This window comes from Artibeus jamaicensis, unplaced genomic scaffold (genome assembly GCF_021234435.1).
Source record: "Artibeus jamaicensis isolate MK-2021 breed Jamaican fruit bat unplaced genomic scaffold, CSHL_Jam_final scaffold_833, whole genome shotgun sequence".
NCBI classification, from domain to species: domain Eukaryota; kingdom Metazoa; phylum Chordata; class Mammalia; order Chiroptera; family Phyllostomidae; genus Artibeus; species Artibeus jamaicensis.
Window position 1 is genome coordinate 7,517,504 of NW_026522056.1, and position 26,699 is coordinate 7,544,202.

General features: G+C 36.1%; 1 protein-coding gene across 1 annotated transcript in view; it reads right to left on the reverse strand.

Moving 5' to 3' along the window:
• Nucleotides 1-26,699, reverse strand: part of LOC119065026 (A disintegrin and metallopeptidase domain 3-like) — a 135,705-nt gene that overhangs the window by 106,917 nt on the left and 2,089 nt on the right. The window contains exons 2-5 of the mRNA XM_053660077.1: nt 11,362-11,417; nt 8,757-8,835; nt 3,711-3,787; nt 3,058-3,235 (exon numbers count right to left, since the gene is read on the reverse strand). Coding sequence (XP_053516052.1) covers nt 3,058-3,235; nt 3,711-3,787; nt 8,757-8,835; nt 11,362-11,417 — 390 coding nt within the window. The remainder of the gene's footprint in view (nt 1-3,057; nt 3,236-3,710; nt 3,788-8,756; nt 8,836-11,361; nt 11,418-26,699) is intronic.

The window sequence follows — 26,699 nt, forward strand, 5'->3', positions numbered from 1 at the left end:
AAACCTGATATCAAACCATACTACAAGATCATTGTAATCAAACACCCTGGTAATGACATAAGAACAGGCATATAGATTAATGGAACAGCACAGAGCAATCAACCCACACCTTTATGATCAATTAATATTTGACAAAGGTCACAAGAGCATATTATGAAGTAGAGAGTCTCTTTAATGGTGTTGGGAATATTGAACAGGCACATGCAAAAATATGAAATGAAAGTACAACCAACTTAACTTCACACAAAAGAAAAAACCCAAAATGGATAAAAGACTTAAATGTAAGTTGCAAAACCACAAAACCTCTTGAAGAAAACATAGGCAGTAAAATCTCAGACAACTCTCGAAATAATGTTTTTGTCAATATGTCTCCTAGGGCAAGGGAAACAAAGGAAAATGTAAATAAATGGTAGTACATCAAAATAAAAAGCTTTTGTACAACAAAGGAAAACCTCATCAAAATGAAAAGGGAACCCAATGTATGGGATAACATATTTGCCAAAGATACATCTGAGAAGGGGCTCATTTCAAAATATATAAAGAATTTATACAACTCAATACCACGAAGACAATACAATTAAAAAATAGGCAAAGGAACTGAATAGACACTTCTCCAAACAGGACATACAAATGGCCAACAGACACATTAAAAAAAAAAGTTTAACATCTCTAATCATCAGAGAGATGCAAGTTAAAACCACAGTGAGACATCACCTTACACCTACCAGAATGGCTACCATCAATAAGTCAACTGGAAAGCATTATGCTGAGTGAAATAGGCCAGGCATTGAAAGACAAATACCATATGATCTCACCTTTAACAGGAAGCTAAACAACAAAACAAACAAGCAAACAGAATAAAAACAAAGACACTGAAATAGAGAACAAGTGGGCAGCGACAGAGGGGAGAGGGAAGGGAATTTAAGGGAAAAAATGGGGAGGGATTTTGAGGAACAAGTATGAAAGACACAGGAATGAGGACTTGGGGGGAGGGGAGGAAATGGGAGGGAGGTGGGGAGACGGGGCAGGGGGGGCTGGGATGGGAGAAATAGACAAAAAACTGTACTTGAAAAATAACTAAATAAAATTTTTTTAAAAAGTCAACAAACAAGTGCCAACTGGCATGTGGAGAAAAAGAGACCCTAGTGCACTGTTGGTGGGAATGCAGACTGGTGCAATCACTGTGGGAAAAAAATTCTCAAAAAAATTAAAAATGCAATTGCCTTTTGACCCAATGATTCCCACCTCTGGGAATACATCCTAAGAATCCTGAAACACCAATTCAAAAGAACATATGCCCCCTTATATTTATGGCAGAGTTCTTCACAGTGGCCAAGATTTGGAAACAGCCCAGATACCCATCAGCAGATGCAGCACAAGACTGGTTAAAAAAGCAGTGGTACATTTACACAGTGGAATACTACATGGCTGTCAAAAACAAGGAACGCTTACTTTTTGCAACAGCATGGATGGATCATTATGCTAAGTGAAATAAGCCAGTCATAGAAAGACAAACACCATATGATCGATCTCACTTATATGTGGAATATAATGAACAAAATAAACTGACAAGCAAAACAAAAACAGAGGCATGGACACATGGAACAGACTGATAGCTGTCACAGTGGGGAGGAAGGGAGGAGCCAGATGAAAGAAGGTGACCGGATTCACCAGAGAACATATATGCATAACTCATAGACACAGACAACAGTGTAGTGCTGGCCAGAGAGAAGGGGGTGCAGGGGGTGGGTGGAGATGGGCAAAGGGGAGGAAAATGGGAACATCTGTAATAATGTCAACAATAAAAATAAAAATTTAGTGGCATATATTACTCATAATAATACGCTTGTACAAAGAAAAAATGTACTGGCAAAATAATACTGACAAAATAATACTCAGCAAATTTGGGTGGCATTCTATTAGTAGGATGCAAATTCAGTAACAATGCAACTATGTACATATGCATAAAAAGGCAATTAGGGAAATGTAAGAATGTTCACTTTTTTTGTTCGTTTTGTTTCTTTTACTGTTTTGTGGCCTGGGCCCACAGCAATACAAATTTGATTTTTGTCCTAGGCCCCATGAAAAGGCTTTGTTATATCTTTTAATCATTGCAATTATTCTAAGGCAGGTATTAGGATCTTTGTTTAACAGAGATATGAAGTAACTTGTCTGAGGTCATCAAGAGAATGAGCGGCAGAATTAGGACCTAAACTCTGATCAGCCTTACCTCAAAGGCTGTATTATTAAATATTTCAATCTAATGATGTGGTGAAATATTACATGACAGAGGGGATGCTCAGATACTATCCTTTTTTCACATTTTTTATTTAATTATTTTTCAACTACAGTATTCTATCTTTTACTCCCATCCCAGCCTATCCCCCCCGTGCCCCCCACCTCCCTCCCATTTCCACCCCCCTTAGCTGTTGTCCATGTGTCCTTTATACTAGTTCCTGTAAATCCTTCCCCTTTTCCCCCTGAAATTCCCTCCCCTCTCCCCTCTGGTTGCTGTCCCTCTGTTCTCTATTTCAGTGTCTTTGTTTTTATTTTGCTTGCTTGTTTGTTTTGTTATTTAGGTTCCTGTTAAAGGTGAGATCATATGGTATTTGTCTTTCACCACCTAGCTTATTTCACTCAGCATAATGCTTTCCAGTTCCATCCATGCTGTTGCAAAGGGTAGGAGCTCCTTCTTTCTTTCTGCTGCATAGAATTCCATTGTGTATATGTACCATAATTTTTTGATCCATTCATTTACTGGCAGGCACCTAGGTTGCTTCCAGCTCTTGGCTATTGTAAATTGTGCTGCTATGAACATTGGGGTGCATGTTCACTTTGAAGTATATGTGTTTATATCTATCACATTCTCTAAATTTTATAGAAATAAGCATTTTTATTTACACATTCATATAATATTTAAAATAAATATCTTACAAGAGGTTTTAATATAATCAGTATCAGTCTAAATTTGTTTTCCAAACATAACACATTTCAGTGTGAGTAAGATAAGATCATCAAAATCAGCAAAAATGAAGATTTCAGAAAACAGTTGCTTACTTCTGACTGCACAAGAATCTTATAGGACTGATTTGCAGTTTGGATTGTAGGATGATTTTCTTCTAAAGAAGAAAAATCAATTTTATTATTCTTTATTTGATAAATTATATGCTCATACATAGCTGCAGATTCCAATGGTTCAATTCCATAACTGACATTCTCCAACTGCAATAATCCTCTGAATATTTAAACAGATAAAGAACAAATGATAATAATTAATACATATTTCCACCAAGCACTATAAATCAAAACTAAGTAAAAACACTTTATAGAAACTTTATAGTGGTCCTTATGGTCTAATATAATCTAAGTGTAGTCCCATCTTACTTAAACTAACACAATCTTACACCTTGTGTCTATATGGCATTTATGAGTCACTGTGGTTCTAGGTGGTTACTAAATGTGAATATTCTTTATACTAATGGGCTTTTGGTAAATTTATTTTATGACTGTAAGCTAGGATAGAGACAAAAATATGTAAAAAGTAGTAAGAGGAGGAGAAGGAAGAAAAAAATATATATGTATACATATGAGAAGAAACACAATCAAAGCCTATATTTTCTTTGCATTCACTCTACAATTCAAGGGATTTCTAAAAATTAAAATGTTACACAAGAGAGTTTATCATGCACATCTCTGGAATATGCCATTACCTGAGTCCAGAACAGGTGCTAAGTGTCACGACTGATTTTGGAATCTCTGCAGCATATCCTCGATAATAGCAATAGTCCTAAATGAGAATAAATAAAGTCATGTTCGTGAATGATTTGTAAATGAAGTTTTATCCTTACTTCCTACATGTGAAATGTACAGATTTAGCACTAACCAATATTATTCACCAGATATTCCATTTCCTTTTTATCTACCTATAATGTCTCCCTTCTAACTCTCTTCTGTCTATGAATCCACCAAAAAAATCTTTGCTATAATTCTAACTTCTATAATTTTGACAGAAGCTGTTATAATCAAAGGACATATAAAGAGTTTCCCAAACAAGAAAAAGCTAAAGGAGTTTGTAACCACCAAACTAGTATTACATGAAATGTAGGGTCCTACTAAAGAAGGGAAAAAAAGATAAAAAATAAAACAATAAAGTGACAATAAGTACATATCTATCAATAATTTAAGCTAAAAAAACACAAAATAAATGAACAGGCAGAAGAGAAACAGAAGAAAAAACTTAATGTAAGGTATAAGATTTAACTAATAGTAAAATATTGATATGGGCCCATAAATTATAACCCAAACACCATTCTGAAACAAGGTGTTAATAACAAAGTAACTAAGGGGTTGGGAGGGTGTGTAGGGGACCTTTTTTGTAATTTCTACTTCATCTTTCTTAAAGATAAACTCCCGAAAAAAATAAGGTCTATTAATATTTTCAAAGATATTATTGAGAAAGCAAAAAGGCAAGCCAGGAAATATATGAAATAATACAGAGTACATATATTTTATTGCATTTTTTTAATTTAAATTTTGTTTTTCTTTTTTTTACTTCTATATTGTTGTTTATACTATTACAGTTGTCCCAAATTTACCCCCTTTGTCCCCCTCCACCCAGCTCCTCCCACTCTGTCAGACAATCCCCACACCACCGTTCATGTCCATGGGTCCTGATTTATGTTCTTTGCCTACTCTATTCCCTATGCTGTACTTTACAGCTCCATAACCATTCTTTAATAGAAATTTGTACTTCTTAATACCTTCACCTTTTTCACCTATCCCCCCAATGCCCTCCCATCTGGCAACCATCAAAATATTCTTTTATCTGATTCTGTTTCTGTTCTGCTGGTTTATTTTGTTAGGTTTTTTTTTTTAGGTTCAGTTGTTGATATAGATGTATTTATTGCCATTTTATTGTTCATAGTCTTCTTCTTCTTCAAGATCTTTTCACATTTCCTGTAATACTGGTTTGGTGATGATGAACTCCTTTAGCTTTTCCTTGTCTGGGAATCTCTTTATCCCAATCAAGGGATAAGAGATTAATTAGAGATTAGATTATCTCTAATCTCTTTTAGAATCTGCATATTCTAAATGATTGCTTTGCTGGGTAGAGAGATCTTGGTTGAGAGAGTCGTCCTTACTTTTCAGAACTTTGAATATGTCTTGCCAATACCTTCTGGCCTGCAAAGTCTCTTTTGAGAAATCAACTGACAGTCTTACAGTGGCTCTCTTGTAAGTAACTAACTGTTTTTCTCTTGCTGCTTTTAAGATTCCCTCTTTGGCCCTGGCTGGTGCAGCTCAGTGGCTTGAGTTCCAGCCTATGAACCAAAGGGTAGATTTTGATTCCCAGTCAGGGCACATGCCTGTGTTTCAGGCCAAGTCCTCAGCAGAGGGCATGCAAGAGGCCATCACACACTGATGTTTCTCTCCCTCTCCTTCTCCTTCCCTTCCTCTCTCTCTAAAAATAAGTAAAAAAATAAAATCTTTTTAAAGGATAAAATAAAATGGATCTGCCTTAAAAATGATTCTCTTTTTGTTTGAACATTTGATATTTTAATTGTGATGTGTCTTGGAGTGGGCCTCTTTGGGTTCATCATGTTTGGGACTCTCTGTGCTTCCTGAACTTGTATGTCTATTTCCTTCACCAAGTTAAGGAAGCTTTCTTTCATTCTTCTATCAAATAGGTTTCCAATTTCTTGCTGCTTCTCTTCCCCTTCCAGCACTTTCATGGTTTGAATGTTGGTATGCTTGAAGTTGTCCCAAAGGCTCTTTATGCTATCCTCATGTTTTGGATTCTTTTTTCTTCTTGTTGTTCTGATTGGTTGTTTTTTGTTTCCTTATGTTCCAAATGGCTGACTGGTTCTTGCTTTCATCCAGTCTACTGTTGATCCCCTGTAAATTATTCTTTACTTCAATTACTGTATCCTTTGTTTCTGACATGTTCTTTTTTACGTTGTTGGGTCTTCACTAAGTTCCTTGAGCATCCTTATAATCATTGTTTTGAACTCTGCATGTGATAAATTGCTTTTCTTCATTTTGTTTAGTTCTTTTTATGGGGTTTTGTTCTATTCTTTCATTGGGCCATGTTTGTCTCCTCATTTTGGAAGCCTCCCTGTGTTTGTTTTTATGGCTTAGGTAGAGCTACTATGTCTCTCAGGGTTGACAGAGTGGCTTAATGTAGTAGGTGCCCTGTAGAGTCTAGTGGCACAGCCTCCCCTATTACCTTAGCTGGGTACTCAAGGTATGCCCACTGTGTGGAGCTGTAAACAACATCCATTTCTGGCTGAGCCTTGATTGCTATCGCCATTTCCAAGGTCATCCACCACAGTGTTACCCATGGGTCACACAGCTTTAGCTACAATGCAATCTACAGATGGCTGCTACTTGTGCTGGGCTTGGAGGTACCTGAAAGAGGCAAAGCTGTGAACCAAGGCCAGTTGCTGCTAATGCTGCACCCAGGGCAACATAGCAAGAAGTATGGAGCCTGCTGAAGCCAGACACTTCTTGATTGACAGAATTTAGAAAAATCTGAAGCATGAGTCAAGACAAGCCATTCATATAAAAAAGCCACAGGAAACAGCTTGGGTGGGCCTGAAAATTGAATGGGTCAGAGCCTAAGGGAATCACCAGGGTGGGGCAAACGGTGTGAAGCAGGTTGACAGAATCTCAGAAATGGCACCTGCCTGCTGGCTATGTGAAGATAGGGCTCAGAAAAGGAACAATGGTCTCTGCCAGCATTTCTCTCTGGGAGAAAACTTCCCCCTAGCACTTATCCTGATGCCAGACAATTCAGTTTTCTTCCTATATGTTTCTGATGCCATTCAGCCTATTGTCCCAGCACTGGAGCTCAGAAAGAGTGAGTCCAAGTAAGTCTCTGTGAAGACCTTTTAAAGGAACTGCCTGTCTTCCACAACTTCAATCCCTGCTGGTTTTTATAGCCATAGGTTATGGAAACTTAATTTCCTGGCACTGGAACCCTGGGTTGGGGAGTCTAGTGTGGGGCTGGGACCCCAAGCTCTTAAGATATCCCTCCTGATTTTTATCTGCCACACTTGGGTGTGGGACCAGCCCATTTCACATCTCTCTCTCTTCTACCAGTCTCTATGTGGTTTCTTCTGTAATTCTGTAGCTATAGGACTTCTGTTTAGCTCAGTCTGATGATCTGAATGATGGTTGTTCTATAGTTTACTTGTAATTTTGATGTGTTTTGTGTGAGGAGCTGAGCCATATTTACTTATACTGCCATCCTAACAGGATGTCCTCTCATTCCATTTTGATTTGAAAATTTTATTTTTAATTACATTTCACATTAATATTATTTTACATTAGTATAAGGTGTACAGAATAGTAGTTATAATTTGCAATGTGTTTTTGTTGATATTTTCAGTACCCTCCTGGCACCATATATAGTTATTACAATATTATGGACTATATTTTCTATACTGTATTCTACATTCCTGTGATTAGACTATAACTGTCAATTCCTACTTTTTAATCCTTCCACCTTGCTCATCCAGTCCCCCTAACCCCTCCTCCTCTGGCAATCATTGTTCTGTTCTGTATCTATGTACATTGCATATATTTTAAAAAGAACTTGCACCCAAAGTATAAAAGAGCTGCTATAACTCAGTAATAAAAACATATACTAACCCAATTAAAACTAAGACTTTTTGATAATAAAAACTTACTATAAAGCTACACTAATCAAACAGGTTGTTACTGGAATATAACAAATGTAGACAAATGCAATAGAATTAAGGGTTTACAAATAACCTTTTACATCTATAGTTAATAAACATTTTTAGCAAAACTTCCAAGGTTATTCAATGGGGAAAGAATAGTCTCTTCAACAAATTGGACTAGGAAAACTGAATACCCATGTGAAGAAGATAATATTAGATCATTATTATCAGAAAATGCTCTGCATCTCACAGGTTCTTCATCTTCCAACTGCAACACTATACTTAAGATATTATTCCCAGTCAGAGAGCTAAGTTGAATGTGAGACTTGCCTTCTGTGCATCGTTTCTCTGACAGAAAAATCCCTCATGCCTGTCGTCAAACGTCTAAAAACAGGTACCTCATGTACAATATTTTGTCATGCTCTCTACTCGTAAACAGTGAGTATGACAGATGCTGTATCAGTTACCATGTTTGTAATTTCTCAATCGCAATAAAGAAATAGAATTCACCAATCACCTGTCAGACATTTGTTTCTTCCAAATCATGTGTTCTGGCAAAATAAGAATCATACAGACTAAAGCTGACTTTCTCACATACTTTGAAAAATTTATTGACTCCTACCTGTGTCTTATTTTTTTTAATGGGAGAAAAGCATATAAACTTTATTGAATTTCCCACTAATACATCTAGGTAGTTTAAATGACCTTCTTGGATAAGTGATTTCTGAATTATAAATTTAAAAAGTAGTTTTTCTAGCTCTGGCCAGATGGCTCAGCTGGAGCATCATCCCATACACCAGAAGGTTGTAGGTTCAATCCTCAGTCAGGGGCCATACAGGAGGCAACTGATCAATTCTCTGTCTCTCAAAAATAAACACATACATTCTCAGGTGAGGACTAACAGAAAAGTAGGTATTCTATTGAAGATGATTTAATTATAATTGCCACATTATATTTGTATCTGTGATCTGTTTGCCCAATAATTCTGTGTGCAGTACAAAACATTCTTTTTTCCCACCAATGACCCGTTGATGACATAAAAATATAATCTACACAGACTAAAGAAAAACTTACCTTTATAAATGAAGAATCTGGATGCAATGTTCCTGAGCTGCTATATGAATATACCAGGAAACGAGGGTCTAAAAATGACCTAATTCAACCAAAATAATGACACTTCATTGTAATAATTTCATTCATGAAAGTAATTTACAGAATCATGAAATTAAACAAAATTTACTTTCAATTATACAAGCTCAAATATCCAAGAATTAAACGGGTTCATTTCTGCATTATTTAACTAGCTTTCTGATGGCATAATGTATATGGAAGAAAAAATGATAACCAGTACAACCAGATACAAGTATAGATACTGTAATGACACAGCTTTAGCTCTAGTGAAAAACAGAGCTTTCCAATCCCCACAACAAAGTTTTTCTTTTAGATTTAACCATCAATAAATTTAATAGCATAAATATGTTACTTAACATTTGCTAACAAATACCCACTGACTGATAAAAACAAAAAAGATATATGCTTTTATCGTTACTTTTCACGAAGTGAAGCTGTGGTAAAAACAGCCCGTCTTTTCATTGTCTTAATAGCATGACACCTCTTATCCATGCTCCCTATTCACCCAATCTCACTCCAGGGGACTTTTTTCTGTTTCCCCTGATAAAAAACATCCTCAAGGGAAAATGCCATTGTGGAGGAGGTGAAACAAAAAATGGCAAAAGCACTAAAAGTCATAAAAAGTGACAAGTTCAACAACTGATCTGAGCAGTGAAAAAAAGTCTCCATAAGTGTATTGCATCAAATGGAGAGAATTTTGAAGGTTACTGAAGCTTAAACACGTACGAATAAATACACAATTTTTTATAAATTCGGGGTTTTTTGGGTCCCCCCAGTATGACAAAGAATGAAGATACAAGGAAAAGTAAAGAACTGTGGTTACTTTTGTGGTCTACCATATTACAATAAATAAAATGTATGATGGAATATACGGTATTGAGTCTTTACATCTATAAACCAATACTCAAAACATTATTATTTATCTCTGGGCACATAGATGAATGAAGAAAAAATATGACAGAACAATATGTGTCAACATCACAATTGTGATGAGCACTGGGGATTGAGAGAAGTGAATAGGTCTGGGTAGGGGAATAACAGATTTCACTATATCAGCCATGTACACTTCTTTTAAAATAGTGTAGACACAATGCTTACATGTATGTCACTAATTGTTTAACGTAGTCTCACAATTATCCATTTTATTTTTCATCACTCAAAAGAAAAAGCCAGTATAAAAATACTGCACTAATATAATCTATGGACTTTGGGTGATAATGACATGTTGATTTAGTATAAACAATTATAACAACCTATCATTTTAATGGGGAATGTTGATAACAGGGGAGATTCTACATATGTGAGGTAGGAAGCATATGGGAAACCTCTGTACAGCCAGTCAATTTTGCTGTAAACCTAAAATTGCTCTACAAAATAAAGAATATTAAAATAGTAATGAGAAAACTATATGAATAGGCAAGTCTCATTCAGGTAAATGCAAATAGCCAATAAATGTTTAGACTAATTTTTAGGGAAATACAAACTGATGTTGAGGTGAGATAGAATATTTGAGTCCTCACGCAGACTTTGCAAACCTAAATTGCTATCATCTTTTCAGAAAGACACTGGCAATGTCTCTCAAAAACTTCATATACTATAAAATGTGAGTAAAGAGTGCCTACCTTAGAGGTTTCTGTGACAATTACATCATCACTACATGCAAATTGCTTAGAAATATGCCCAGCAAATGGTAGGTGTTCAATAAATGTTAGTTACTTTAATTGTTTTGTTATTATTTTCAATATTATCATTAGTATTCATACTTCTTGAGCCAGAAACCTATTTCTTAATATCAAGGCTATAAAACAAAAACTGTATTATATAAGAATATACATACAACAATGTGTATTATAGGATTTAATAGTGACAATCTCTGGAAATAACCTCATTACCTATCACTATTACATACTATGCAATGCTATCTACTAAAGAATGAGTTATAATATACACATACAGAAAGAAAAAAGCACCATTATTTATTATGACCTGTCATTTGCAATACTGTTTCCATTTTTGTAAAAACACAAATTTTGGTAGGTTTTATTTAAGGGAAATGTAATATTTTAATAGAAAATTGGGGAAATAGACACATAAAGTTAATATTGATTTTTGAGAGTAAGATAGAAAACAATATTTAAGACATTAAAAATACTACCACAGCACAATGAGAAAAAATTATTGTAGAATATCAAGTAATATGCTTAAAATCACATCAGTATGTCAAATAAGATGAAGACAGATGAAGTTAAGCATGGACAAAAAAATTATTCCTTTAATTGTTGCAATTATGGTTACATTAAGGAGTTACACAGAGTAATTTTTATCTGTCCAACATACCTTAACATTTACATCATTAAATTAAAATTTGGTTTCACGTTAGATTTTAAATCTCAAGATGAAGACAGAAATTCCAATCTGACATGAATCACAAAGAGGATATAACATGTTAAATAAATGTAATATTCACACTTTTGTTTAGTCTCAATATAGGGTAGTGACTGTACAAATTTAAGAAACTGAAAGCTGTATGGAAAAAATGGCCACTTACTGTTTTTCAAGATGAAGAGTGTATGTTTCTCCATCAATTTTGATAGCATAAGTGACCTACAACAAAGTGTTCAGAGACAAAGTAATTATTAGAAATTTAAAATGTTTAAAAGTCAAAAGCCATATTTTTTTCAATGTACTTTTTCATAAACAGATTATATCCTTCATGTCTCAAAAGTATATGAATATATAGAAGTCTATTGCAATTTTTCTTTAACTTCAGGATGTATGACCAAAAAATCAAGGGGTCTAAATCTATTCCAAATTAAGCGTGTTGATCATTAGCATTTATTAAATATTATTATTAATTTAAATTTCAATTTTAAATGATTACATTTATAAATATTGGATAAACTTGAATTTTATTTTCTTTTTTCTACTTTCCTACTTTGCTGTAATATGAATACACACACACACACACACACACACACACACATATTGCAATTGTATAAATATGACGTCTCTTTGCTGTCTGTCGTGCCACAGAGAAAAGTTTTGAAATAGAACAGGGATCCCCAACCTGGGAGCAGGGGAAGTTACTTGTCTGTGGCCTGTTAGGAACCAGGCAGCCCAGCAGGAGGGGAGCAGCTAGGGAGAATCTTGGGCAGCATTACTGCCTGAGCTCTACCTCCTGTCTCCTTTCTTTCCTTCCACGCCCCACCCTGTCCCAGCCCCAGCCCCAGCTGCTGCCCCACCCATGGAAAAATTGGCTTCCACAAAACCAGACCCTGGTGCCAAAAAGGTTGGGGACCCCTGAAATAGAGGGCTTCACCCTGACTCGTGTCCCAGCCAGGGTACAGACCTGGGCTGCCAGTTCTGTCCCAGGTTGGAACAAATCAAGAGGAAACCAATGACGTTTCTCTCTCACATCAATGTCTCTCTCCCTCTTTTTCACTCTCCCTTCCCCACTTTCAAAAAATTTAGGGTATTCTACTAAAACAGAATTAAAATATCTCATGAAAATTTATATCTGCTCTTAGACACCTTAGAGTCACTTGTTCAGATATCAGTAATTCATTACAGAGCTCACATAGCACAGAGGAACAAATGTTCTAAAGACAATAATTTGGCAGATAGAGCTACAAAAGATGGTATTAAAACATGGCAGGCTTCAAACTTATTGTAGAAACTCCACTTAGAACACAATGAGAAACTTTTGTTCACATTCAAAAGTATGCTTTTTGAAACAAACTAGACAAATGGACTATAAAAGGAACTAGAAGTAATTTGACAAGACTATAGGAATTACTAACAAAATAACTCCTTTGCTACGGTCCTTATTTCCTTGGTTAGTGTTGTGTTGTAAAAAAAATTAAAATTAAAACATAATGGCCTGAATAAAAGAAGGACTTATTTTTTAATTACTTTATTGTTGTTCAAGTACAGCTGTCTGCATTTTCTCCCTACCACTCCCCACCCCCGACCCCAGCCTAACCCACCTCCCTCCCTCTCTTCCATCCTGCCCCTTGGTTTTGTCCACCTGTCCTTTACAGAAGTTCCTGAAAACTCTTCTCCCTACTGTCCCCTTCCCCCTCTGCCCTTGCTATTGATAGATTTTTCTTAATTCTTATGTCTCTGGTTATATTATATTATAAAATATAATATATTTTATATTTCTTTTGTCGAGGAGGTTCCAGTTAAAAGTGAGATTATACACTATTTGTCCCTCACCACCAGGTTTATTTCACTTAGCATAATGCTCTCCAGATCCAACCATGCTCTTGCAAAGGGTAGAAGCTCCTTCTTTCTCTCTGCTGCATAGAATTCTATTGTGTAAATGTACCATAGTTTTTTGATCCACTCATTTGCTGATGGGCATTTAGGTTGCTTCTAGCACTTGGCTTTGTAAATTGCACTGCTATAAGCATTGGGGTGCATAGGTTCTTATGGATTAGTGTTTCAGGGTTTTTAGGGTATAATCCCAGCAGTGGAATTGCTGGGTCAAAAGGCAGTTCCATTTTTAGTTTTCTGAGGAAATTTCATACTGTTCTCCACGGTGGCTGCATCAATCTGCATTCCCACCAACAGTGCACCAGGTTTCCCTTTTCTCCACAATCTCTCCAACACTTGTTTGTTGATCTATTTTTGATGGCCGTTCAGACATATTTGAAGTGCTATTTCATTGTGGTTTTAATTTGTATCTCTCTAATGGCAAGTGATGCTGAGCATCCTTTCATATGTCTCTGGGCCCTCTGTATATACATTCCTTGGTTAAGTGTCAGTTCAACTCTTTTGCCCATTTTTTAATTGGGTTTTTTGTTTTTCTGGAATGGATTTGTGTGAATTCTTTATGTATTTTGGACATCAAACCCTTGTCTGAGGTATCATTGACAAAATGTTTTCCCCTACAGTTGGTTCTTTTTTATTTTAATGCTGATTTCTTTAGCCATGCAGAAGCTTTTTAGTTTGATGAGGTCCCACTTGTTTATTCTTTCCTTAATGTGCCTTGCTCTAGGAGACATATCAGTGAAAATACTGCTGCATGTAATATCTGGGATTTTGCTGCCTATGTTCTCCTCTTCAACTTTAATGGTGTCACAACTTTTATTTAAATCTCTTATCCACCTTGAATTTATTTTTGTGCATGGTATAAGTTGGTATTCAAAAGTTTCATTTTTTTGCATGTAGCTGTTCAGGACTCACACCATTTGAAGAGGCTATTTTTTACTCCACTTTATGTTGCTGCCTCCTTTGTCAAATATTAATTGACCATAGAGACTTGGGTTTATTTCTAGGCTCTCTGTTCTGTTCTATTTGTCTGTATGTCTGTTCTTAAGCCAGTACCAGGCTGTTTTGATTACAGTGGCCTTGTAATACAGTTTGATATCAGGTATTGGGATCCTTTTACTTTCCTCTTTCTCAAAATTGCTGCAGCTATTCAGGGTCACATATAAATTTTTGAAGTATTTGTTCTTTATCTGTGAAGTATGCCATTGGTACTTTAGTAGGTATTGTGTTGAATCTATAAATTAGTTTGGGTAGTATGGACATTTTGATGATGTTAATTCTTCCAATCCATGAACATGGCACTTGTTTCCGTTTGTGTCTTCCTTAATTTCTTTCTTCAGTTTGTATAGTTCTCTGAGTACAGGTCTTTTACCTCCTTGGTTAGGTTTATTCCTAGGTATTTTATTTTCCTTGTTGCTGTATCAAATGGGATTTTTTCCCTAATTCTGTTTCTGATGTTTCATTGTTGGAATACAAAAATTCCTTTGATTTCTGGATATTGACTTTGCATTTACTGTTTTGCCAAATTCATTTATTAGGTTGAGCAGTTTTGGGGTGGAGTCTATAGAATGTTCTATGTAGACTATCATGTCATCTGCAAACAGTGACAGTTTTGCTTCCTCCTTTCCAATTTGGATGCCTTTTATTTCCTTCTTTTGTCTGATGCTGTAGCTAGGATTTCCAGTGCTATGTTGAATAGGAGTAGGGGAAGTGGACAACCTTCTCTTGTTCCTGATCTTAGTGGGAAAGATTTTAGTTTTTGCCCATTGAGTCTGCTGTCGGCTGTAGGTCTGTCATACATGGCCTTTACTATGTTGAGGAATGCTCCCTCTATTCCCACTCTTCTGAGTGTTTTTTATCATAAATGGGTTCTATATCTAATCAATTGCTTTTTCCATATCTATGGACATGATCGCATGATTTTTATCTTTGCTTTTGTATATGCAATGTATTATGTTTATTGATTTGTGAATATTGTGCTATCCTTGCATCCCTGGGATGAATTTCACTTGCTCATGGTGTATGATCTTTTTAATGCATTGCTGTATGTGGTTTGCCAATATTTCACTGAGGATTTTAGCATCTATGTTCATCAGCGATATTAGCCTGAAGTTTTCTTTCTTTGTTGTGTCTTTATCTGGTTTTGGGATTAGTGTGATGCTGGCTTCATAAGAGGAGTTTGGGAGTCTTCCATCTTCTTGGATTTTTTGGAATAGTCTGTGAAGGACAGGGTTAGCCCTCCCTTAAGTGCTTTGTAAAATTCTCCTGAGAAATTGTCCATTCCAGGGCTCTGTTTGTTGGGAGTTTTTCGATTACTGCTTCAATTTCATTAGCTGTTATTTGTCTGCTCAGGCTTTCTGCTTCTTTTTCCTTGAGTTCTGGAAGATTATACTTTTCTAGAAATTTGTTCATTTCACCTAGGTTTTCAAAATTCTTGGCATATAGTTTTTTACAGTAATTTCTTACAATCCTTTGTATTTCTGTGGTATCAGTTGTAATCTCTCCTCTTTTATTGATTGATATTTTATTTATTCCTTTATATAGCTCTCATTTCTAATATTACATAGTTTTTCTCTTCTTTCTATTTTCCTTAGTCTACCTCATCAAAACATCTGTCCTATACTTTTTTCAGAAGTCAACTTTTGACATTGTGAATCCAGGCTATTTTAGCTTAATTTTCTCTTTCATTAATTCATTAATTCATTAAGTTTAGTTACATCTTTAACTTTTTTTAAAGTTATGTTTAATTTTAACTTCTACTTTTCAGGCTTTTTCACTTATTTAAGTATTTGTAATAATAAACCATTCCTTATACCATCTAAGAGCATGGCTCAAATTTTGGTTTGTACTTTTTTCATTCTTGACCATTATTCATTATTTAATATCCATTACAATAACGATTTCTCCTTTAACCCATGAATTATGTACAAGTGTATTTTTAAATTACCAAATACATTTTTCAGCCTTTTTGATAAATTTTAAATTAATTAAATTGTTACCAGATAGTGAGTTTCGTACCATTTGATTTTTAATGTTTTTACTTTCTCCTGTCAGTTTTGTTGAATGACCTGTACATTCTTGAGAAGCATGTGCATTATTTACTGTAGGGACAGAGATAACAAGCAGGATCAGAAAAGCTGAATGTTTCTGACTCAGTTAAAAGAAGAGCTCTGAAATTTATAATGTAGTGTTTAGGGTTCAAAACTCCCCTGGCCAAAGTTGGCCTCCTTAGTGTATTCCTACCTAGATAGACTAGGACTGCTTGGCTTCTTAGAGTCACAGATTGTTTTTTAAGGAATTTCACCAAGGGCAAGATTCCTCCCATAGGTCTCGTTATTTCAAACCAGACTCAGCATGATTGAGGAACAGAGATTGGGTTGGGTTCATGGGGACCTGACTGCTAATGTTCTTGGATCCTGATATTTGTCTCAATACTCATTCTCTTGCTGCGCCAAATGCTTCACCATTAAGACATCTCATGTGTGGGATGAGTCCTCACAAATACCAGAAAGGGGAAAACAGTGTATTCACTCTGGGGGGGTTACTTCTACAAATATATAGTCATTGAATAAAATGTTTATTCTTGTTGTTCAAATTGTTTTTATGTCTTTATGATGTTTCCTCCAACAGTTGAAAATAACATTTTTTCTGAGTTTTTTAATGTTTATTTTGCAATTACTGTTGATATTTAATAGTATATTAGTTTCAGGTGTACAGCACAGTGATTACACATTTATAGGAAATGAACCCCTTGATAAGTCTGGTACTCACTTGGCAATATTATTGACTGTATTTCTCATGCTGTACTTTATATACTCATGACTTTGTTGTTACTACCAATTTGTACTTCTTAATCCCTTCACCTTTTTTACCCAGTCTCCCTCCAGCTTTCCTCATATCTGGCAACCAAGTTTATTCTCTGAATCTATGAGTTTCTTTGCATTTTCAATTATTTTGTTTCTTCATTTGTTTCTTCATATTTTTTTTGCTCTTTAGACTCCACATATAAGTGAAATCATGTGGTATTTATCTGTGTAGCATTATTTACAATAGCCAAGATATGAAAGCAACATAAGTTTCCATTAGCAGATGAATGGAGAAAGAGGATGTTGTACTATAGGGATGGGCAAGAGTGGGTTTATAAAGACTTTGTGCCAGAATGTTCTTGGGTATGGCCAGGAGACTGCAAGAATTTGTAAATAGTGAAGGCCAGCAATTTCAGCACTTAGAAGATTGTACCTAAGTGTACTGTGTCACTGTAACATTCTTTTGAGTTGATAATCATGAGTTAATAATAATAAGCCTACTTTTGCCCACCGCTGCATATACAATAGAGTATTACTTGGCCATAAAGGAGAATGAAATCTTACCATTTGCAACCACATGGATGGACCTAGCGGGTACTATGCTAAGAAGAAAACATTTTATGGATTCACTATGAAAATGGATTTGAAATTTCTACCTTTAATGCTGTCAGTCTTTATTTTACATGTGTTAAGGTCATTTCATGAAATTCATGAAAATTTAGAATTGTTATATGTTCCTAGTGAACTGAATATTTTAAGAAATAATGCTTACCTCTCACAATGTCGTGTGTGATGAGTGTGTGTAGTGTGTAAGAGGGAGCTAAAGGCTTTCTGTTTTTTCTATTATTATGGATACCCCTATTTTCTTTTCATTCACATCTTCCTAGGACATGTAACTTGTGGATATTTATATTTTTGACATCATAGCTTCTATAAATACATAATCACTGGATTTTGGCTGGTGCCATAAAGTGAGACAGTCAGCTGGATCACGCAGTCTATAAAACCGGCCTCAGTGTCTAATAGTTTTTCAGCTGGTAGTTTGCTGTTCCTTCCTGACCCTGCTACTGAGGTTCCAAACTCTGGAATCCTTTCAGATCACTGGTATCTTTATAAATGCTTAATGAGCATGTATCACTTGAGACATGAAAACAATCAAAACACTTGCTTTCATTCAGAAAAAAAAATGACTCTTAAATACCGTAACTAGAACACAAAATTTCACAAAGGGATATTCACGAATTAACTTGGGTTAAGTAGTCCAGTAAAAATAAAACACTCATTTAAAAAAAACTGATTTCTTAATTACATGTGTTTCTGAAGCATCGCCATCATTGGTGTTGGTCCCAAGCTTCCGTGGCACTGTAATTTGCAGATGTGACATTTCAGAGTCTGCAGTGAGAAAAAACATGTGTGAGCATTCCTAACAAACACACACACACACAAACACACTTTGTGTGATTCCAGGAAGAGACTCCCCTCCATGTGACAGGAAACCTGGGACTCTGTCCTCAACCCCACCTAGGTGAAGACGTGTGGACCCGGACCCCATCCAGGCTCTCTCTGTCCCCACCGCCCCAGAAGCAGGGTGCTCTCTCCTGCCAGTGCAGCACCAGGTAAGTGAGGGACAACTGTCCCAGATCTGCTCCGAGCCCTCTGACCCTTGGGCGCCACAGGACCCTGAAACTAGACAGGCTGTGACAACACCCTGGGCGATCCCCCGCCTGGTCTTGGTTCTGGAGCCAGGAGGGCCATACTCTGGCCTTGGTGGCCCTCCTATGTCCCCAACTTACAATGGCCTGCAGATGTCAGCTGGCCCAAACCTGAGAGGATCAGCAAAAGAAAGAGCATTGCGAAGCAGGTGGGCCGCCTCACAGAGAGGACGGTTGGTGGAGTAACCGCTGCTTCTCTTCTCGAGGGCTGAGAGGTTGGGGCGGGGCAGGGCGGAGTGGTGGGGGTCAGGGCAGCTCACCCCGCCCAGGCCAGAGGCCCCGCCCACCTCAGCCGCGGTGCGCGCCCCCCCGTGCCACCCCGTGCCAGAGAACACAGGAGCCTGCCTTCTGCCACGCGCTTTATTTCTCTAAAGCTGACATTTAAAAGGCCTTGCAGGGTTACCTGAGGTTGTAAAGACACTTTCTCTTCTGGAAGCAGGCTCTTAGAGGTAAAGTTCTCGGCAACATTAAGAGTCCACGTCATATCTTTCTGGTACAAGGGCTGAACTCTTACAGGAAAGGAAAAGGACAGTAGAAATTATTGGAATATTTAGTAGCAGGCAATTGTTTCTTTTAACCATGTGTATTGCCAGATTACTACGTAAATCTCAGGTTTAAGCAAACACACATACACTCATGAACATAAAGAAATGTTGTAAAAAACTAAACGTAAATCAATTGCACGTAAATTTGTATCTTAGAAAAATCTTTGGTTACACAAACTAAATGGAAAGCTCAATATGAAATGTGTCTATGTATTTGTTTTAATCTCCCAGTATGGAGTTACAATTTAAGTATCAGAGAGAAAAAAACACAAGTATGAAGTGATCCTGTAAATACAACTTTATATTCTCATTAATTATTCTGTGTGGATGATTTGGTTTCTGTGGCTAAGCAGACTAAATAAAAGTTATACAGTCCCCCCACCCCCAGGCTGGAGTTCACACATGGAAAAGCAAATAATTAACTTGGAAAGAGATTTCATTTGATGGCTTAATAAGCAGATTAGTGAAGCATAATTTTAATTTTGCAATGACATTTTTTATTGTTGTTCAAGTACAGCTGTCTGCATTTTGCCCCACCACTCCCCCCTACCCCAGCCATCCCACCTCTCTCCTCGAATTCCACCCCTCCCTGCTAGTGTCCATGTGTCCTTTATAGTTGTTCCTGAAATCCCTTCCCTGCTGTCCTCACATCATTCTCTCCCACCTCCCCTCCATTACAGTCAGATTGTTCTTAATTTCAATGTCTCTAGTTATATTTTGCTTGCTTGTTTGTTTTGTTGATTAGGTTCCAGTTAAAGGTGAGATCACATGGTATTTGTCTTTCACAACCTGGCTTATTTCACTTAGTACAATGCTCTCCATTCCAACTTTCCATGCTTTAAAACTCCATACGATAAAACAATAAAACAAGCTTTCCAAGGGTAACCAAAGATTTTTCTAAGAAACAATTTACGTGAATTGATTTACGTTTAGTTTTTTACAACATTTCTTTATGTTCATGAGTGTATGTGTGTTTGCTTAAACCTGAGATTTACATAGTAATCTGGCAATACACATGGTTAAAAGAAACAATTGCCTGCTATGCTGTTCCATCCATGCTGTTCTGAAAGGTAAGAGCTCCTTCTTTCTTCTGCTGCACAGTATTTCATCGAGTAAATGTACCATAGTTATTTAATCCATTCACTTACTGGTGGGCATTTGGGTTTCTTCCAGCAATTGGCTACTGTAAATTGTGTTGCTAGGAACATTGTGGTGCATGGGTTCTTATGGTTTGCTGTTTCAGGGTTCTTAGGGTATAATTCCAGCAGTGACACTGCTGGGTCAAAAGACAGTTCCATTTTTAGTTTTCTGAGGAAATTCCATACTGTTTTCCACAGTGGCTGCACCAGTCTGCATTCCCACCAACAATGCATTAGGGTTACCCTTTCTCCACAACCTCTCCAATACTTGCTGTTTGTTGATTTGTTTATGATGGCCATTCTCACCAGTGTGAAGTGGAATCTCACTGTGGTTTTAATTTTCATCTCTCTGATGGCTAGTGATGCTGAGCATCTTTTTTATGTGTCTCTGGGACCTCAGTATATCTTCCTTGGAGAAGTGTCTGTTCAGCTCTTTTGCCCATTTTTTTATTGGGTTTTTGTCTTCCTGTGGACTCGTTTGAGTTCTTTAGATATTGTGGAGATCAAACCCTTTTCCAAGTTATCTTTGGCAAATGTGTTTCCCCATATTATTGGTTCTCTTTTTATTTTAATGCTATTTTCCTCAGCTGTGGAGAAACTTTTTATTTTGATGAGGTTTCATTTGTTTATTCTTTCCTTTATGTCCCTTGCTCTAGGGAACATATCAGTGAAAATATTGCTACATGGAATATCTGATATTTTCCTCCCTGTGTTTTCCTATATAACTCTTACAGTGTCATGACTTATATTTAAGTCTTTTATCCACCCTGAATATATTTTTGTAAGTAGTGTAAGTTGGTGCTCGAGTTTCATTTTTTTGCATGTAGCTATCCAGGTCTCCCAACACCATTTGTTCAAGAGGTGATTTTTATTCCATTTTATGCTGCTGCCCTTTTTGTTAAATATTAATTGACTGTAGAGACTTGGGTTTATTTCTGGGCTCTCAGTTCAGTTCCATTGGTCTATGTGTCTGTTCTTATGCCTATACCGGGCTGTTTGATTACAGTGGCCTTGTAACAGTTTTATATCAGGTATTGTGATCCCTCCTACTTTGCTCTTCTTTCTCAAAATTGCTGCAGCTATTGGGGGTCATTTATGTATGGCTCCATATAAATTTTTGAAATGTTTGTTCTATATCTGTGAAATATGTCATTGGTACTTTAGTAGGGATTGTGATAAATCTATAAATTGCTTTGGTTAGTATGGACATTTTGATTATGTTAATTCTTCCAATCCATGAACGTGGTACATGCTTCCATTTGTTTATGTCTTCCTTAATTTCTTTCTTCAGTGTTTGGTAGTTTTCTGAGTACAGATCTTTTACCTCCTTGGTTAGGTTTATTCTTAGGTATTTTATTCTTCTTGTTGCTATATCAAATGGGTTTTTTTCCTAATTTCTGTTTCTGGTATTTCATTGTTGGTGTACAAAAATGCCTTTGATTTCTGAATATTGACTCTGCATCCCACTGTTTTGCAAAATTCATTTATTAGGTTGAGTAGTTTTTTTCATGGAGTCTACAGGATTTTCTATGTAGACCATCATGTCATCTGCAAACAGTGACAGTTTTGCTTCCTCTTTCCAATTTGGATTCCTTTCATTTCTTTTTCTTGTCTGACTATGTTGAATAGGAGTGGTGAAAGCAGACATCCTTCTCTTGTTCCTGATCTTAGTGGGAAAGCTTTTAGTTTTTATCCATGAGTCTGACGTTGACCGTGGGTCTTTCATCTATGACCTTTATTATGTTGAGGAATGCTCCCTCTATTCCCACTTTGCTGAGTGTTTTTATCATAAATGGGTGCTGTACCTTATCAAATCTATTGATATGATCATGTAATTTTTGTCTTTCCTTTTGTTTATGTTATTTATTACATTTACTAATCTGCAAATATTGTACCCTCCCTGCATCTATGGGATGAATCCCACTTGGTCATGGTGTATGATCTTTTTAATGGATTGTTGGATGCAGTCTGCCAATATTTTGAAGATTTTAGCATCTATGTTAATCAACAATATTGGCCTGAATTTTTTATTCTTTGTTGTGTCTTTATCTGGTTTTGGGATTAGGATGATGCTGGCTTCATAAAAAGAGTTTGGAATTCTTTTATCATCTGGGATTTTTTCTGAGGACTCTGTGAAGGATAGGGGTTAGCTCTTCCTTAAATGCTTTGTAAAATTCTCTGAGAAACTGTCTGGTCCAGGGTTTTTGTGTGTTGGGAGTCTTTTGATTACTGCTTCAATTTCGTCAGCTGTTACTGGTCTGTTCTGGCTTTCTCCTTCTTCTTCATTCAGCTTTGGAGGATTATATTTTTCTAGAAATTTGTCCATTTCACCTAGGTTTTCAAATTTCTTGGCATATAGTTCTTCACAGTAATTTCTTACAATCCTTTGTATTTCTGTGGTGTCAGTTGTAATCTTTCCTCTTTCATTTCTGATTGTGTTTATTTGGGTCCTCTCTTTTTTTTCTTGATGAGCCTGCTTAAAGGCTTGCTGATTTTGTTTATCTTTTCAGAGCCCCACTCCTGGATTCATTGATCCTTAGAATTGTGCTTTTAGTCTCTATGTCATTTAATTCTGCTCTGATCTTGCTTATTTCCTTCCTTCTACTTTCTCTGGGCTGTCTTTGTTGTTGTTCCTCCAGCTTTTGTAGGTTTAGGATTAGGCTGTTTATTTTAAATGTTTCTATCATGTTTAGGTAGGCTTGTATGGCTATGAATTTCCCTCTCAGGACTGCCTTTGCTGTATCCCATAAGTTTGGGGTTGCTGTGAGTTCACTTTCATTTGTTTCCAGAAACTTTATGATTTCCTCCTTGATCTCATTCTTGACCCATTCATTATTTAATAGCATGCTATTCAATTTCCATGAGTTTCAATGTTTTCAAGGTTTTTCCTTGAGATTGGTTTCTAGTTTTAGTCCCTTGTGGTAAAAAAAAAAAATGCTTGGTATAATTTCAATTTTCTCAAATTTGTTGAGGCTTGTTTTGAGTCCTATCATGTGGTCTATCTTTGAAAATATTCCATGTAAATTTGAAAAAAGATGTGTCTTTTGCCTCTTTGGAATAATAGGCTCTATATATACCAGTTAAGTTCATTTGATCTAGGACATGGTTCAGTGCCACAATGTCTTTGTTGATATTTTGTTTGGAAGACCTATCCATTTTTGACAGTGAGGTGTTGCAATTCCCTACTATAATTGTGTTGCTGTCAGTATCTTTCTTGAAGTCCTCTGAGATTTTCCTTATATATTTGGGTGCTCCTATGTTGGGTGTATATATATTTACAATGTTTGTGTCTTCTTGATGGATTCTTCCCTTGAATATTATAAAGCGACCTTCTGGATCTCCTTTTATGACCCTTGTTTTGAAGTCAATTTTGTCTGATGTAAGTATTGCAAACTTGGCTTTTTTTTTTTTTTGCCTGTCCAGTTGATTGTAATATTTTTTTTACAGCCCTTCACTTTCAGTCTGTGTAGGTGTTTTGTTCTGAGGTGGGTCTCTTGTAGGCAGCACATGTGTGGGTCATGTTTTCTTATCCATTCATCTATTCTATGTATTTTGATTGGAGCATTTAATCCATTTACATTTAAGGTTATTATTAATAGTTATTCATTGCCATTTTACTTCCTTTGTACCTGTGTTCCTCTCTCTCTCACTACAATGACATTTTTACCAGACAGTTCTTAAGTTGTTCTTCCATGGGATACTTTTCCTTGCATTCCTTAATTGCAATATTTATACAAAAAAATCAAATGATTATGTTTTCCAATATATAAAATGTGACAAAATAGGTAAATGGATAAAATTAGCCTTTTATTAAAAAGTACCTTTGATCGTGCTTTTTAAAAATTATTTTAGTGCTAGATAAAATTCTAGCAATAAAATTCCAAATGTAGAAAAAAATTCTACAAGTGCTAGATATTAAAACAAGATTTTTCTGCTTCCACATAGGCAAATATGTACACAGTATTTTACTAATATATGATTTAATTTTTTGTGATGCATGTTGATTATCATACTCATTTATTTCAATAATTTTATGTACTATAAAATTAGTATTTTATCTTGCAAAATTATATGAATATTGAAAGATTTAATATATGAAGACTGACATGTTGCTCTTAAAATAAAATGCCTTTTTGATTGTGTAAAGCTTGATCAAATGTTGAAGTCTACTATCTGTCACCAAAGGCAGGATGAGTTTTAAAAGGTTGTTCATGGTTCTACTACAATTTTCTGTTGTTCAGTCAAGTAACCAAAATGTGAGATAGGTATTTATTATTTAAATTTATTACTTTATTTTCATGATTGGTAATAACTGCTCAGTTTTTAATATGCACAACTTATAAGCATTCAAATCATTTGGGTTTACATCTACAATTATTTTTTACAAACTTACTAGACACCTGGAACTAGGCTAATACCAAAATATGTGTGACACTTTCTTTTTTCACATACTACATCAGAGATTGAAAGAAAACTGGATGTGTACCAGAGAGGTCACTGCTGGAAATGAAAAATCCTTGTCCAAAGGCTGTTCAAAGTTCTCTGATTAATGAGGCCAGAAGTAGTAACTTCACGAAGGATAATTTTCCCTAGTTTAGACCACTACTGTCTACATCCTCTGGAATAGAAAGTGGGGGGAAAGTTAAAGTAGCAAAGTTTTCCTGAGAGATATTTTGAAGGAATAATAGGCTTGTAAATTATTTGACATAGAGGTGTTGAAATTGTGGATATGACTAAGCAGCTGGGATGAGAGGGGAGCACCGATGTCAAAAGAAGCAGATTCAAACAGGGAACGAGAAATAGTTCCTGTTCGGTTAAAGGCAGTGGAATTGGAGGTGCCTGAGGAATAGCTTGTGGAGGAGTCGTTGGAAATTTCAGTCTGACGCATCAGACTGGACTTGGAAAATATAGATCTGTGAACGCATTAAAGAACATGAAGGAAAAAACATGCGAATAGGAACATCGATGAAGAAACATACAGAAAGAAAAAGGAGGTCTGGCGTAGAATTATGGGCAAAACAGATGTTTGAAGGATTAAGGGAAAAGCATCCAAATAGAAGGTAAAATGATCCAAGCATTACGATGGTAATAGTGATGTAAAATAAAAATAAAATAGAATTACAGGATGAAACACTATTCAAGGACTCCGAGTGCATCTCAGAAATCAAGTAGAGAACTGAGAAAGTGATTGTATTGGTGATAATGAGTCAGTAATGAACCTCCCCATTGTGTTCTCTAGGGATCAGATGCTGAGGAAGAATCAGAGAGCAAAATGGTTTTTCTTTAGAAAGTAGCACTGTGAAAAAAGAAGAAAACTATTCTCTGTACTCATGAGACGAACCTGCACACAGAAGCAACATACATTGATATTTCTCTCCTTCTCTCCTTCCCTTCCCTTCTAAAGATAAATAAATAAATTAAAAAAAAACACAGCCCAATAACAAACACATCAAAAGATTATGGACCTTTGCTGTAAACTATTAAAAAAAAAAAAAAAGAAAAAAAGAAAACTAAATTGGGTAAATAGGGTCTAGGACAGTGATAAAGACCTGACGAAGTTTCTGCCAAACAAGACAGGTTGCTCCAGAGCAAGGGAGCACCAGAGCAAAGACTGTTCGACAAAGGAGACAGTTGAGGACTTTGTACCACTGGCTCATTCAGTAGTTGAACTGATGGTCATATAGTTGGCTAAGGCAGATGGTAAAACAGCTAAGAATTTGAATCTGTCAGTTAACCACACTCCTCCTTGAGTAGCAAATGTTTCCTCGAAGGAGGATCTGCATGGTGCATTTTTCTGCTCACCAAATAGACCTTCCTAAAAGCTGGCAGAACAGCAGGGGCAGAAGCCATCGTGCAGGAAGTTAGAAAGGAAACTGAGACAAGATGATGCAGATATTGGAAGAGGTAGCCTGTTTTTTAGCAGAGCCAAAGAAAGTGCCAATTAGAGCGGCAGCAACTTGACAAGGGTGAAAGTTGATGAAAAGGAGTGTTAGAAAATAAAACATGAAAGTAAGGAGAAATTAAATCACACTTTGAAAGAGACAGAATTAGACATTAAATTAATAATCTTTTTCCTTTTGAAAATTAAAGAAGGGAGGAATATTCTGCCAAAAGATGTAACATTTAGAGTGATAAGAGTAATAGTCCAGATGTTAAGAGGCACTGTTTACTGTGGGACACAGATAATAGTCATATTTTCCAAATTTGATGGTAAGCTACAGAGGGCAGGGAGACCCCTATTTTCTTTTAATGTCCATTTTTTTGCTGTACCCAGAACAATGTCTAGCACATAAGTACTCCATAACAGGCTGACTGAATAAATATTTGTTGAACTAGCTAATGAAGCAGCTACACAGCTTATTAACCTATGTGACATGCAAGGGGAAAAAACTGCGAGAGAAACAGTAAG